This window comes from Nannospalax galili, unplaced genomic scaffold, assembly GCF_000622305.1.
Source record: "Nannospalax galili isolate Female #2095 unplaced genomic scaffold, S.galili_v1.0 scaffold25, whole genome shotgun sequence".
NCBI classification, from domain to species: Eukaryota; Metazoa; Chordata; class Mammalia; order Rodentia; family Spalacidae; genus Nannospalax; species Nannospalax galili.
The window spans coordinates 3,777,333-3,793,508 of record NW_008355642.1 but is presented as its reverse complement, the minus strand read 5'-3'; the positions used below and the strand labels follow the sequence as shown (position 1 = coordinate 3,793,508).

General features: G+C 43.1%; 1 protein-coding gene across 3 annotated transcripts in view; it reads right to left on the bottom strand.

Moving 5' to 3' along the window:
* The window catches only part of Col4a6 (collagen type IV alpha 6 chain), a 341,384-nt gene that overhangs the window by 5,188 nt on the left and 320,020 nt on the right, over window positions 1–16,176 (bottom strand). For 2 of the 3 annotated variants that reach the window (XM_008852964.2, XM_017803141.2), the window contains exons 32-43: window positions 14,401–14,464; window positions 13,700–13,774; window positions 13,080–13,187; window positions 12,879–12,986; window positions 10,422–10,493; window positions 10,024–10,149; window positions 6,148–6,264; window positions 5,665–5,826; window positions 5,412–5,510; window positions 3,381–3,527; window positions 2,593–2,709; window positions 813–1,004 (exon numbers count right to left, since the gene is read on the bottom strand). In XM_008852964.2, the coding sequence (XP_008851186.1) occupies window positions 813–1,004; window positions 2,593–2,709; window positions 3,381–3,527; window positions 5,412–5,510; window positions 5,665–5,826; window positions 6,148–6,264; window positions 10,024–10,149; window positions 10,422–10,493; window positions 12,879–12,986; window positions 13,080–13,187; window positions 13,700–13,774; window positions 14,401–14,464 (1,387 nt within the window). Of the gene's footprint in view, window positions 1–812; window positions 1,005–2,592; window positions 2,710–3,380; window positions 3,528–5,411; window positions 5,511–5,664; window positions 5,827–6,147; window positions 6,265–7,208; window positions 7,458–10,023; window positions 10,150–10,421; window positions 10,494–12,878; window positions 12,987–13,079; window positions 13,188–13,699; window positions 13,775–14,400; window positions 14,465–16,176 lie in introns of those variants that run through there. The other variant, XM_029556057.1, reaches the window with a different exon arrangement.

Below are 16,176 nucleotides of genomic sequence, written 5' to 3'. Positions count from 1 at the left end.
ATTTCATTACAACAGCATTAACATATTCAATAACAATTTCCAAAGCAAAGATGTGTCTCTTTCAAAATTGGCTGTAAAATTTTAGGTTCACCGTTGAATTAAGAGTTATACATTATCGAACTCAGTATAAACCCTATAAGACATAAAATTGAATGAGTTTCTAACCTTTAAAAAAGATCTCCATTTCATTTTAAAATATATTGTTTTTTACAGAAAGGCTCATTGTTTTTGCTAATAATACTGAGATGTTGGCGCATGCACCTCTATTCTGTATGTATCTGATTATTACTAGTCAGAATCCGTTGCACTCAGATCCTTAGCACCTGTGTATGTCTATTTTGATAAAGTGAATAATCACTCCCTAATTAATCTGCTTTGTAAAAGCAGCATTTAATAGGCAGAATCCACATTTAAGAGTTAGTATGCTTCCAGCTAATGCAATTAATCCTTGGGTAATCATCACTGCCCTGCAGGTCATGTTATTATTGTTATTGCTAATCACTAATTCTTAATAGAGGCTTAAGTGTATTTTACATTGGGTGACTCATGAAATTCTTACACCACCCTGTGTGATAGGTACTGGAATTAGCTTTGTTTCATTAAGAGGAAGTGGAAGCGTGGAGAGATTGAATAATTCACCCAGGTTGATGGCTATAAAGTGGTAGGTTCAGTATTTGAATCAATAGCTATTTGACTCCAGTGCCTGAAACCCACTTCAACCATGGGTCTAAATGGCTGAGAGAAGAAAAGAGGTCAGTTTTCAGTCCTGTAGGGACAGGGAGCAAAGGCAGGCTGTCAGAAACTGTACTTACCCAGGTCCTGGTTATGGGCTTTCTCCTGTCCCTCCACGAACAGCAAGCTGTAACCCACCCATAGCTGGCTCATCCCGACGGGGCACAGGGGCACCTGTTCTGATTGACTGTGCTTCACCAGTGTGTAGCCCACTCTCACACTGTGCCCAGGCACTCCAGGCCTCCCAAAGGGGCCCTGCTGCCCTGGAGCTCCTGAGGAGAGAACATAAAAGTGAGTGTGGTGCAGCTGATGGTGTCATCAGCCATTCACTTGGTATTAAACATTGTACAAGGCACATCACATATATGAGTTAAGTCACTGGATCCTGATGCCCTGGGAGATTGGCACTATTATTAGCCTATGCTGGAGATGAAGATGAGACCGAGGATCTGAGTTGCCCCAACTAGAAGGTGGTAGAGCTAGAACTCCAACTCACACATGCTCAGCTACATAATTTCCATTTTTTTATTTTAAAAAAATTATTATTTTCATTTTTGTGTTTATGAATGTATTGCCTGCATGTGTGTAAGTGCACTGGTGTCATGCAATTCCTGTGGAGATCAGAAGAGGGCATCAGATTGCCCTGGAACTGGAGTTACCGACAGTTGTAAGCTACCATATAGGTGCTGGGAACCAAACCCAGGTCCTCTAAGAGCAACCAGTTCTCTTAACCACTCAGTCATCTCTCCAGCCCCCATATAATTCCCATTTTAAAGAGTACATTATCTGGGGCTGGAGAGATGGTTCATCTCTTAAGAGCTCTTGCAGTTCTTGCAGAGGACCTGGGTTCAGTTCCCAGCACCATGTGGCAGCTAACAGTCAGCTGTAACTCCAGTTCCATGGTGTCTGATGCCCTCTTCTGGCCTCCACAAGCATGGCACACATGCTTCCACACATGCAGGCAAAACACTCATACAGATAAAATTAAAATAAATTAATTAATTAAAAATAGTATATCGGGACTGGAGAGATAGCTCAGAGGTTAAGAACACTGACTGTTGTTGCAGAAGACCCGGGTTCGAATCCCAGTACCCACATGGCAGCTAACAACTGTCCGTAACTCCAGTTCCAGGGGATCTGACAGCCTCTTCTGTCTTCTGCGTGCATTGCATGACATGGGTGCACTTACCTGCATGCAGGCAATACCCGCATACACATAAAAATAATAAATAAAATATTTTAAAAATAGTATATCATCCATTGTTCCTCTCCAGTCATCTGTCCTTCAGTTCTAGGAGTGGAGATTACTGGGCAGAGTGGAATTTTTCTTGGGCCTGGCCATGAAGACTCTCACAGGACATAATTAAGTAGCTGCTGAATCAGAGGCATTGTATGTAGTGTCTACTGAGCCTCAGAAGTGTTTTCTAGTACAAGTGGTTTGCTTTCCTTGCTGTAAAACCGAAGATAAGCAGTGGAGGGATGGGCAGATGCACCGCATCTCCAACATTAGAGCTTGAGGCTGGATCCCCTCCATCTGTATCAGAGTAGGACAAGCAGCTGGGAAAAGCAGAGCCAAGAGGACCATGAGTTGGAGGCCAGAGTTGGATGCATATTGAGTTAGAGGGCAGTCTGGATGACATAGAGTTGCCATATCTACACAGAGATATGCAGCAAGACTGTCTAAAAAACAAAACAAAAATGGGAAGAGAACCCAGAGAAGGATTTGGAATAATGTAGAACTTCCCTTCATAGGCTGTGGTGTGTATGGAATAGAAAGAGGGAGAGCCCAGCCTTTGAGCCGCTTCATAGTGGCAAATTCACCACGAGGTTGATTAAATATGCAAGTTTTATTCTCCAGACCTTCAAATCCTGGTGGGCCTTGTAGTCCGGGGAGACCGGGATCACCAAGGGTACCAGGTGGGCCTGGAAGCCCACTGGAGCCATCCTTTCCAGGGATGCCAGGTAGACCTTTGGAGCCTTCAGGAGAGAAAATCCACAGGGTGAGGGATTCAATGTGCAGACTCCAGTCTCCTTCCTTGGACTCACCAAGAGAAGGTGCACTGGTTGGCACCTCGGTATGCACAATGCATATGGAACTGAGGTTTGCCTGGGCTGTCTTAGTTTGTGGGGACAGCTCTGCCCTGGTGTGGTTCTTTTCACTTGGACTTTCTGATCCCTTTCACATCTGCTTTGTCTTTTCCCTTTCTCTCATTCTCCAAGCAATGCTGGGATGGAGCACCACTGTCAGGGGAACATGTAGTCCCAGGGAAGCTAGTGAGTTTCCTTTGTTGGGGTAAAGCTAGGATTCAGAAGCCAGATTTCCTGTCCTCTTCCCTATGCTTTCCCCACTGTCTTGTGTTCTCCCTTTATCCATCACCACACCCTGTCTATGTCTGAACAGCACTTAAGAGGGCAAGCTGTCTGGAGAAGAGATTCACATGTTCTCTGAAGCCAAGTAAAACCACTGCCCCATTGGCCTTCTGGCTTTCCCTGCCCTGGCAAGGAGTTAGGGAGCTTGCGAAGGAATAGAGAAAATAGTCCTTGAAGGCACGCTCTTGGAACTGTGGTTCCAAGCCAATTTCTTCAGCCTCTCAACCAAGGCCTTTCAGATTCCTAAAGGAGTCCCATTTCTCAGGTGTCATTCTTACCTTGCAGACCCACAGGGCCTTGAATCCCAGGCTCCCCTGTGAGACCAGGGATGCCATCGATGCCTGGCAGGCCCAGGGGTCCAGGGGGAACCTGGACAGCTTCAGCAATTGGTGTATGTCCAGGTGCTCCCTGGGGGCCGGCAAAGCCTGGGGGAAGGTGAGGAAATGACACAATCAGGCTGAGGCAGAGGAAAAGCACTGGTGGCCTTCTGCTTTGTCTAGCAATCACCACCTGTCTGCCCTGCTTGTGTTCACAGTTCCCACTTGATGCCTCGAGGACAGTTCACACCACCCTTGACACAGGGCCCTCTTTCCCCATCTACCACCCAGTGGCTTGGCAGGTCTTTGAGGGTAAGGCAAGGAACAGATCATAGTCATCCTGGCTTTCCATAGCCCAGGATGGAGCCTGGTAGGTGGTAGGCAATTAGAAATTGCTGCAAGTATAGCAGGCTGAGACCTGATTCAAGCAGGAGTAGTTCGTTTACTTACATGCTGATCAGAACACAAGCCCAAGGATACTGCGGAGAGGTAGTTAATCCCAGAGATGCAGTTGGCATCCCAGACTAAGAGCCCCATTCAAATCAGCCACCTTATAAATAGACTAAATTGCTTACTAATTCATTGAACAAGTATTTGAATGCTTACTATATGCCAGGATCCTGGGAGATGTAAGACTAAAATAGAGATGGACCTTTATGGAGATTATGGCCTAATGATGAAGAGGAACAATGAATAATTTGACAATTATTATGAACCTCTGTGTAAGTTTTGAGAAAGGCTGTGAAAGAAATGAGTAGTGGAATGACAGTGCAGGGGAGCACAGAATTGTATGGGTGGAGGAGTCTCCTTGAGAGAGCAGTCAGTGGCTTTTCATATCCAGTGACAGTTAAGCTGAAACCATTTATACATCAGAAGTATCAGAAGGAGCAGCCACTTAGAGTTGAGGGGCAAGAACAGTTCAGGAAGCATATATGCTACTGATTGGAATGTAGACTCTTGTAGACACTATGAAGATCAATAAAGTCCTCAAAAGAGTAGAAATAGAAATGCCATGTAATTTAGCTATAGCACTTCTGAGAATATACCCAAAAGAATCCAAGTCTACCACAGAGCTGCCTGCACGTCCATGTTTACAGCTGTAGTAATGACAATAGCCAAGACATGGAATGAGCCTAGATACCCAGAAACACATGAATGTATAAAGATAATATGGCGCATATAAACAATGGAATTTCTTCACTCATAAAGAAAAATGAAATTATGTCATGTGCAGAAAAATTGATAGAACTGGAGAATATCATGTTCTGTGAGTTACATACATACATACATACATACATACATACATGCATGCACACATATATATGGCATGAAAGTAGGAGACTGGCAAGAGAGAGAAGAAAGGGCAAGAGGATAAGGGCAAGAGGCCGATGAGCAGCAGAAGGACAGGGCTGGCACGAGGGTGAAGAGGGCGGTGTCTCACAGGGTTTTGTGGGCCATAGTTCATTTCTATGCCATGGACAGAATGATTTGTTTTTATTGGTCACTGTCTGTGGAAAAACGATTGTTGTGGGAGGAGGAAGGATGCTGCATGAGAAATGCTGCTGGCTAGGACCTTGGCGTAGCAATGGAGGACATGCCAAGTGAACAGATGCAAGGCATAGTTGGGATAAGCCCTCAGGGGTTGCCGGTGCACTAGATGCCTAAGTAGGAATTTTGCTGGTGAAGGGTGAAGAAGAAGTTGCTTCTTTTCTGGACTGAGCCAATGAGGGTAATGGTCTGAGTGAGAACCCAATGGTTACCAATGCAGAAGTAATGCAGAGAGTGCTAACTGGCAGGATCCACTGTAGCAAAGCTGGGGGACCTTCAGTCCTGGGAGCAGATGGAGGTAGAGGTATCTCCAAAGTGGAGAAACTACCTCCTGGGGTGGGAGGTGTGGTGTTTCAGTTGCTATCTTGGTGACTTCTAAAAGAAAATTACCTTACCCATCCTCTTCTCAGGGCAGGCTCAGCCCAGAGCTTGCTCTCAACTCACCTCTTGTCCCCACCTTCCCTTTCATTCCAGGAAATCCTGGGTCTCCTGGTGGCCCAACCTTGCCTGGAGTCCCCATGAAGCCAGGCTCCCCTTTCACGCCTAGCAAATCCAAAGGAAAGCAAGTCAGGTGTTGCCGTGGTGGTGCGAGAGGGAGACTAGGCAGGAAGAGAGTTATCCACTGGCTCCCTTCCAAGGCTACACAAGGCTGTAAACTGGGGATGGATGCACCCAGCACACAGCGGAACAGACTTACCTTTCAGCCCTAGATCTCCAGGGAGGCCAGAGAAACCTGGAAATCCTTGGTTCCCCTTGGGCCCCTGAAGGCCTGCAATTCCAGGGAAGCCAGGGTCTCCAGGGTCGCCTTGATCCCAGGATGGCCCAGGGGGACCTGGAGGCCCGGGGTTACCTGGGCGGCCTAAGGATAAGATTAGAAGAGAATAAAGGGCAGGGGAGTAGGAAATAGCTACTGCTGAAGGCCTAGGGATTTGGGGAGCTGAAGTCCACTCCTAGTACAGGGGTTTTGTTGCTGTCTCTCCCTGTGCTGTGATTTCCCAAATACTTCCCGGGAAATGCAGCCAGTTGTAGTCCCCTACATCCTGACGAAAGGGTAGAAACTGAGGTCAAGCAGGCCCATGCATGTCCAGTAACAGGGATGAGGGCTGCACTATATACAGCACCTCCTTAATCATCAGACAAAGTAAGGCTACCATTTCTGTTAGGGGCTTCTTGTTTTTACCTCGTTCTCCATCTAGGCCTGGCCGCCCGGGGTCGCCAGGCTGTCCTGCTATGACTGAGGGCAAGGAGATGCCTGGGGCTCCGGGGGGACCAGCAGGGCCTTGAAGACCTGGGAAACCTGCAAAGAATAAACAAAATGGAACTTGGTGGGCTTCCCATGCCTGGTGCACTCAAGAAATGGGAACCTTTAGGTAGTAGCAAGACTAGAGTACACCAGCAGAGGGCTCTTCTCCCCTCATCCTGTATCCCAACCAGCAGACAACAGTCAGATGAGAAGGGCTCAGACTCCTTTCCAACTGGAGCTTCATTTTATTGGGACAGAACTTTGGAAATTTCTAGCTTCCTAGTTTTACTGGTGATGGAAATATTTTAGGCAGTTTTCTTCCAAATCAGAAATAAAAGAAGGCATGGCTGAGCAGCTGGAATTTAAGTTTCCCAAGTGTTCTTCAACCTATAAGCCCATCAGACAATCTTTCTTTCCTAACCCAGCCAGTTGTGTCTGATGCTGCACAAAGATTATGGATAGAGGTATGTCTCAGGCAGGGCCATTCAGAATGGATAAAGCAAGAGTTCTGTGATTCCCTCCCCAGTGTCCCCTAGTTTTCCATGCTATCTTCTTGAATTTCTAGGCAAACTGGAAAACAATCTTTTATGGGCAATTCATAACATTAATTGAATGACTATTGAATACATCTCTTTGTACTAAATACCTGCCCCTATTGGCGAAAGGGAAAAGCTGTGTATTAGAGTAGATACGGAATTGCTTGGGTTTTCATAGTGTTTGACATGTTTTCCGTCTGTGGAATAATTTCTACTATATGTTAAGAACCAAAACTTTCACCAGATCACAAAATATTTATTCAATACATATTAAATACACAGATAACAATCTTGATGGAAAAACATATCAAAGCTACATACACAAATGTAGTTCCTGTTGTGCATGTAGCGTGGAACAAATGTATTAACTGGCATATTCTAGCAGATATTCAAATGAAGAGAATTCAATTCAAATTGGTGGCTAAAATGTTCTGGTGTTTGAGATTATTTTATAAAGGATCAGTGGTGTGTGTGTGTGTGTGTGTGTGTGTGTGTGTGTGTGTGTGTGAAGAAAATCCGAAAATAATATGCAATTTTCCATCTTACATCCCCCCCCCAAAAAGAGAAAAAGATAAATCCATGTAAACTGGTAAAAAGAGATGGTGGATTAGCCAAAGCAGGTGTTTAAATTAGATCATTAATAAATTGAATCATAAAGAAACCTATAGATGAAAAATCAATTTTGAGAAAAGGCTCTTCATAAGTCTAGGTCTGTAAGAGAAAAAAGAGAAGCACAAAATGTTACACGATCAGCTATGTCATGGGAAATCTTTGAAGTCATGTTCTTTTTCATTGAGGTAAGGATTTGAAGAAAAAGACACATTGCATACATTTTCCTGAAAATTTAGCTTTATACATGTATATATGCATATAGAAAACTTACATATTAAGAGCGTATACATTTATAGCAGCTGAAATAATGAAAAACTAACAAGGAAGATGCCATATAACCATGTATAGTGGAGTAAGTGTGGTCATCCCACAGATTCTGAAAGTCCCCATGCACTTTTTGAAGTCTTGTCTATCCTTTTTCTGCTTTTTGACTTTAAATTTATACCAATGTGTCATCAAATCCTAAATAAATACACTAGTGACCTAAAGTAAAGCCATATGCTCATATTTTAAAAATTATTATTATTGAGTATGTGCATGCTGTGTGGAGTAAGGGTAAACATGCCACACAGCATGAGTGTCAGAGCTCAAATTTGTAGAATACGATTTCTCCTTCTATCTTTATGTTGGTTCCAGGGATCAAACTCGAGTTGTCAGGCTTTCAAAGCAACTGCCTTTACCTACTGAGCCATCTCACTGGCCCTCATATATATATTGAGACAAGGTCTCACTATATAGCCCTGGCTGGCCTGCAACTTTCTATGTAGAGTGGGCTGACCTTGAACTCACAGAGCTCCATCTGCCTCTATCTTCTGAGAGTGCTGGAATTAAAGGTGTGTGCCACCACACCCCACCCCTGCATATTTTTTTTTAAATTTAAAATGCTGTAAATGGGCAGATGCTAAGCAGAATGCCCATTTTCTAACTCATTTCAATGCTGAAGCCTTAAAAATTTAAATACACAAATGTAGGCTCTAAAGATTTAATGCAAACATGAAAACAAGAGTATAATTGGAAATTATTTAACTAAAGGTATTATAAGCACAGGGGATGCTATAAGAAATTTTTTTAGGTTTAAGTCTGTTTTCCACTGTCTTCCATTAGCAAATCACAGGCAGTTTCCTCTGGGGAATATGATGCATGCTATATTCTTTTTAAACAATTTTTTTCAATAAAGAATAATCCAGATATGATGAATACATCTGTATTGCACTGCCCCACTAAAGAAAAATGAAGATGGAATTTCTTTGGGAATTTCATGTGTAGTCTTCATAGATTCTATCTCTTCCCTCCCTCTCAGTGACAACCAATCCTGAATCTGTGCTCAGATTTCCTTTTCATTATAGTCTGGCTGTTTGTGCTTGTCTTGAGCATTTTTTGATGGAATCATACCAAGTGTATTCCTTTCTGACATATTTTCCCGCTGTAATTATCTTTCTGTACTATATTCATCTTAATATGTGTTGTTTAATGCATTTGTAATAGTGGTTTTATGTCCTCAGTTAAAGTAAGTGAATAATTTGATAACCAGATATTCACAGTCAAGGTTTACAAATAGAAAAGGAAATACCCTGTGATTCCTTCCCATACCCTCTCCTCTATGTCCTGGGAAAGAAACCACAATTGCTCTGCAGGCCCAGATCCTGCTTGGAGCACTTCCTCTGGAGAAGCTTCTGGCTTCCACAAAAGAATGAGTTTGTCCAGACCAATGCAAAGAGGAAACATGGAAACAGCAGAAACAGTAATTCCAAATGCAGCAGGAAATGTGTGAATATAGTTCCTAGGAAACATATGTATATTACATAAACATAAAGTGTGTTGAGATTCAAGGCCCAGAAGATACTGCAAATATTACTTCCCCAAGTAACATATAATAGCATAATGGCCAGTTGTTTGTAGCATCAGCTGGGCACCGAGATAAGTGCTTTTACTCACATTGCCTCACTGTTCAGTGACTCCTCGGAAAATCAATGTGGTGGTTCTTTTATATATTCATTTTAAAGAGAAGGAAAACTAAGGGTTCAGATAGCTAGTGAGAGAGAGGAAGAACTGAAATTTGAACCCAGAGGCTATACTGCATTCACTTTCTGGTTTACATTGAGTGGGGGACATATGGGTCTTCAGAACATTCCTAAGCAAAGCTGAAGAATGATTCCTTTTTGAGAAGTTTCAGAAGAGGACTCTCATTAAGACTTCAGGCAAGGTAGGGAGCTGAATTAAGGGTGGCATCTGCTTTCTATCAATACAGCCAATCCTAATGGTGTGCAGGCTGTGGGCCTGACCTCAGGAGACCCTTTCACTGTTTTTCTTAGTCTTGGGATTCTTCTGCCAGCTGGTGCCTCTCATCCACGCTGGACACTAAGAAATTCCAGCCAATATCTCACTAAAAGGATAAGCTCTGTTCTTTAGAAGCATTCATCCTGACTGTGGACAACTGTGCAGAAGAGACTTTGAGTTTAAACAAAGAGCCAAGGAAAACTGGAGGCTAGAGGGAACTTGGTGAAGTGCTCTCAACACCTTTTACTAAGAATCCATAGGCATAATCATCCCTTTCTAGCAGTCATTGTCACAAGTTCTGAGACTGTCAAAGATGTGAAGACACATAGTTCATCACTGTGAATCATGTGGCCCTGATGAACCGCAAACCTAACTTGAGCTCTCTTACCTCGGTCACCTTTTTGCCCCCTTGAACCTGGTTTCCCTGGATCTCCGATGACAATTCCTGGTGTTCCCTTTTGCCCTTTGGGACCAGGCAAGCCAGCAGGTCCAGGCACACCAGTGACGCTCACTCCTAGGAGAGAAGCACAGGAGGGGACAGAGCTCAGAGAACTATAGGACCTCATGCCTAACTGACTTCCCTATGGCCTGGAAGAAGAGTTCATTCAGGCAGAACAAAACCTAGCCTCTTTCCTCCTTGTATCAGGAAACTTCTAATTGAAGACTGGTGAAAGATCTTTGAGTCCCAGGATATGGATATACAACAGTTGAGAATACATAGCTAGCCTCTGCCTGGTTTCTGGAATAGCTGATGTACTTTACCTTGACCTTGAGGGCTTTTCTTACCTGGAGTGCCATGGGTACCCTTGGTGCCTGGAAGTCCATTTAGTCCATGTAAACCAGGAGGTCCAGAGAATCCTGAGGAGAAAGAATATAAGAAATAGCTCTAGCAGCTCTCAATTATGAGGATTCAGTAAGAAATAGATGTCTATCCACAAAGGCACTTGCAAGGTCCTCATTTGGGAGTTTTTATCATTACTGAGGGATTACTTAATGCCTTAAGGAAGAATATCCAATTCCTAACCTACACCCTGTATCTTAGATGCTCATGACTCTCATCAAAGACCACTGCAGGTTCAAGAGTGAGATGGAAGTTAATTGGTTGTTAAGGTTTGTATCTGAAATATCTCCCCAAAGCCCAAATGTTGAAGGTTTATTCAGTATAGATGGTCACAGAAGTGGGGCTTTTAGGAGCTAATTAAATTACAGAGACTCTGACCTCAGAAATGTATTGATTTATTTTTTGACTCAAAGCTTAATGGGCTATTGAGAGGTGGAGGAACTTCTAAGAATTGGGGCATAGTTGGAGGAAGTAGATAATCAGAAACATGTCATCGATGGGGATTCTTCCCCTTTTGGGACCAGGCAAGCCAGCAGATCCAGGCACACCAGTGATACTGGCTGCTTGGTCCCTGGCACTGCACTACCTTCTGTCTTTTACTGCTTCCTGATCACCATGACATGAACAGTTTTGCTCTACCACATACTCCCTACCACGATGTTCTGCCTTACGATGGGTCCCAAAACAATGACTCCAAATGACTGTGGTCTTAAACCTCTAAAATTGTGAGCCAAAATAAATATGTCCACTTTTTTTTGTTTTTTTGAGACAGGGTCTCCCTGCAGCCCCAGCTGGCCTGGAACTCACTATATAAACCAGGCTGGCCTCGATCTCACAGAGATCCTCTGGCCTCTGCCTCCCGAGTGCTGGGATTAAAGGTGTGTGTCACCACACTGGGCAATGTCCTCTTTATTGAGAGAAGGTCTCACATATTCTAGGATGGCCTATAAGTCTCTATATAGCTGAGCATGATGTTGAACTACTAATTTTCCTGCCTCTACCTCCAGAGTGCAGGGATTACAGGTGTGTGTTACCACTCCCGGTTTATGTAGTGCTGGGGATTAAAGATGTTAGGCAAGCACTCTATCAACTGAGCTATATCCTCAACCCCCACACTGGGTATTTTAAATATAACTTAAAATTAGCAATGCCAGGACCTTTAGTTGCCTCCTCCCAGAAGCTGGCTCCAGAAACTTGTTGCCCTAGCATTAAAACGAGGAGAGGCAATACATGCTGCAGTAACAACTTTCTGCTGTGGCTTTGTATAAAGTAGTTACTTTTCTCATTACTGTGATCAGATATTCAACAAAAGCAAGTTAAGAAAGGAAGGGCATATATTGGCTCATAGTTTGAGGGTATTGTCTATTATGTTGAGGAAGTACAGCAGTAAGAGCTTGAGGAGGCAGCTTGTTAACATTGCATCCACAATCAGGAATCACAGAGTGATGGATACTGGTACTCAGCTTGCTCTTTCCCTTTTTAATCAGTCCAGGACCCCAGTCTATAGAATGTTGCCTCCCATAGTTAAAGTGAGTCTTCCCACCTCAATTAACCTAATCTAGATAATTCCTCACAGGCATGCCCAGAGGCTGGTAGATAATGTAGATTATCTCTCACAGGCGTGCCTCGAGGCTTGTCTCCTAGGATCCTGTTAAGTGGACAATATTACCCATTATACTTGAATATGGTTTAAATGTCTTCCTCAAGGTTCCCACTGTGATGAATTGAGGTCGTATGCTCTTTAGGGGATACTGTTCTCGAAAGAGACTAAGGTGGTTCTCATGGGACTCTGAGTTCTCATAAAAGTGAATTGTTACAGAAGAGCATAACTGGTCCCACCCCTCACTCTGGCTTCCTATTGACTTGTGATGTTTTCACTCTTGCTTATAATCTACCATAATGCCATCCCCCATGAGGTGACATAGCCAGGGGTCATCCTTATTAGATCTAGTGCCATGGCTGTTTAGAATTACAGTCTCATAACTATGAGTTAATAAACCTATTTTCTTTTTTATTTTTTGTTATTACTGAGACAGGGTCTCCCTGTAGCCCCAGCTGACCTGGAACTTGCTATGTTGACCAAGTTGGCCTTAAACTCACAGAGATTCACATGCCTCTGCCACCCAAGTTAAACCCTTTTTCTTTATAAATACCTAGCCACAGGGACATCATTATAGTAATGGGAAATTAATATGTCTTCCTTGTTAATGTTTTTCTTCATGGATCTTATATCCTTCCATTCCTGTTCATACTTGTTCGCCATCTTTCTCATTAATCCTCATGTGACACCTCACTCTAGGCATGGCTTTGACCTAGCTGTTACCTTCTAAGATGAAGTAGTTACTGTCTGTTTTTTAGGAAAAGATACTTTTCCCCTATTTCCTGCTGTCAAATATTCATACCTTTAGGTCCTATTAAGCCAGAGGATCCAGGGGAGCCAGTTGACCCTGGATGGCCAGAAGAACCTGGGAGTCCTGGGTCTCCTCTCATCCCTGTAATCCCTTGAGGTCCTAAATGTGAAAGCAAAGCAGAAGTTCAGAATGGGGTATAGTTTGAAGCTAATCCTAATTTCTTCAGAATACCATTGTCATGTAGCATGGTACCTGGGGAGCCAGGAAGGCCAGTATCGCCAGTAATACCAACTTTTCCATCTTCACCTTTGACTCCAGGGTAACCAGTATCACCAACTGGTCCATCTTTTCCTTTTACACCTATAAAAATCAAGAAAGATACAGGTTTTCCACAGATTTTATGGGATTAGTCCAGATTTCTGACAGTGTATTCCTCCATGGGAAAGCAGAAGCAGAAAGTGAAACCATTTCGAATTGCTGAGGGAACCTGATCCAATTTTAAGAATTCTGGAAAGGATTGTGACAGTTGTTTTCACATTTAGAAGCTATCACCTAATTGAGAATTGAATAGACTTTTCCTGAGTGCCTTTCAGAAGCAAGAATGATGGCCCAAAATGTTTGAGCAGCACAGCTTATACAAAAATGTATAAATTGAGTGTGTGCGTGTGTGTGTATGTGGGACACATCTTTGTTAATGTACAACTCTCTTAAGAGTAGGCTGCTTTGTTTGAGAAAACTATAGGTAAGATTTTTTCTACACTGGATGGAAGTTGAAGAACTTGGGGATTGGTCTCCAAAATTCCTTCTGGTCCTCAGTTTGGAAACATTTATGAGGTACATGAGAAAAAAAAAAAAAAACATTGCAGCCTTACCTTTAAAACCCGATTCACCAGGTTGCCCCTTGGGTCCTGGGATACCAGAAATTTCAAGTGTTTGGCCCTGATCTCCTGCAAGAATGAAAATAATGTTGAAATGATCAAGAAAAACTATAGTTTCCACCAAATGAACACATTTTTCTCCACCGTAGAGTCAATATACCCAGAAGAGCTTCTTGACAAAACTGTCCACTCAGTACAAGGTGACCACTTACTATCCAGGAGCTGAGATGTTACCAGGATACTGGCCTGAAATGCTGTTATACATAGAAATTCTGTTTTGAAAACACATCTCTAGACTCTGTATGTATGAAACAGTGGCAAGTGGGCCCTAAAACACTACCAGAATAGAACAGTAATATAAGTAAAAAGGGGAAGGATATGCTCAGCAGGGGGAGAGGCTCTTTGGAGCTGGAATTCTTCTCAGCTGATACTCAGAAGGGAGCTGGGTCAAAATAAAAGCAAAAGGGCTATCTTTTTCTTGGTCACAAAAAAACGGGAAGAGATCTTGGCAGGTACCACTGCTCATTGCATTGCCTTTGAAGAACAAGAATTATAGAGGGTGTTTGGCCAAAGAGCAAATGTAAATCAGATTCATTTTCCCCTAAATATAGCCCCCATACCCCCAAGATATTCCAGGTTTGGTAGAACACCACCTTGGTCTAAACAAACACACCAAAAGAGAAAATGTTCCTCACCTTTTAGGCCTGGGATACCAGATGCTCCCTGGGGTCCAGAAGCTCCAATAAAACCTTGTGAACCCTTCAAGGCAATACGGAAATCATTATTTCTGCCCAGAGCTCATAGATGCTTGACATATTCTTTCTCCTTTCCTCCCCAAGCCACTGTCTGAGAGATGCTGATCACACACTCTGTGTTAGGCAAGACAGAAGGTACGTCCTGCAAATGGGAAGGTGCTGAGCCAGGGGCAGGCATATGTACTTAGGGTTCATAGGGGAAATATTAAATCTGCTGATTAATCTTTGTCGTTTCATTCATAACTTCCCTCTGCCTATCAATATTAAAATCTGGCAAATCAAAGTATACCTGCACTAAGTAGCAAGTTTCAGAAAATATAATATATGACCACTCAATTTGCTCTATAGGTATTTGGCTACTACCACTCTGGCCAAAGCTCCACAGCCATTTCACATACTAAGTGTTGTTTCAGTCAGATGTGGTAGCTCATGTCAATAATTCCAGCACTCAGAGGCAGGAAGTTCACAAGTTCAAGACCACCCTGGAATACACAGTGAGACTTTTTCTCAAAAATAGAAAAACTGCCAGGCGTGGTGGTGAACACTCTTAATCACATCACTTGGGAGGCAGAGGCAGGTGGATCTCTGTGACATCAAAACAAACCTGGTCAACATAGAGAGTTACAGGCCAGTTGGGGCTACAGGGAGACTCCATTTCAACCCCCACCCCCCAAAAAGGAAAAAACAAAACAAGCAAAAACCACAGTGTTACTTTACTAAGCAAGGTGAGCCCTCTGCTACGGGTTCCATAAGGAACATGAGGTTGTCCTGGCACCTGGTAGCAGGCTGTAAGTGTGCAGGTGCTAGAGTCTAAATTTGTAATAAATGTATTCCATTTTCACATCCACTGGCAGCTTTCCAACACACTCTACAGCTGGGGAGCGTTCGCGTCAGCTGCTATCAGCAGTTCTCCTGAAATCCAGTATAGTTTGAGATATTTGAAGATGTACCCAATAAAGATGAATGCCAGTTAGTGCTTTGCACAGGAGACTGACCACTGGACTGGGTCACTGTGCTATATGCTGTTATGCAGGCTATCTCTTCCATTCTGCCTGTTTACTGACCTGACTTCATCTAGCATATTGCTATAGATATAGTCATTCCTAATATGAATCTCTGCTTATGCCAGGGCTCCCTACACAAATGCATTCCCACTTTGTTTCTACCCCTCCTCCTATGTGAGTTGTTAGGGTCTTTAGTCTGGAACTACTTCTTTGGAGAATGTTTCAGCCATATGTACATCTTCCCCACCAGATGGCTTGATGCTTTTGAAAGACAAAGGCTTTGCCTACAGGGAGTATAGGTGTTATGTGCCCAGTTCATTTGATCCTACTATTAATGTAGAACGTGTCTGACACAATGTTAAGTGCTTTACATGTTCCACCTTACTTAATCCTCACTACTGTCTGAAACATGTTTGAATATTAGTCCCATTTCTTTTACAGATGAAGAAAATAAGGTTCAGCTAAGTTAAGCAAGGTATACAAGATCACAGAATGAATGAGCGATTGAGCTGACACAAACTCAAGCTCATGTGTGTTCAACACACTCTACCTTATTTTTTTAATTGCGTGTGTGTGTGTGTGTGTGTGAGAGAGAGAGAGAGAGAGAGTGCATAAGATGCCATGTGTGTGCCTATAAGAGGGCATTGGATCTCCTGGAGCTCTTATCTTACTACAGTGGGTTGTGAGTTATACGTAAGTGCTGAATTTAACT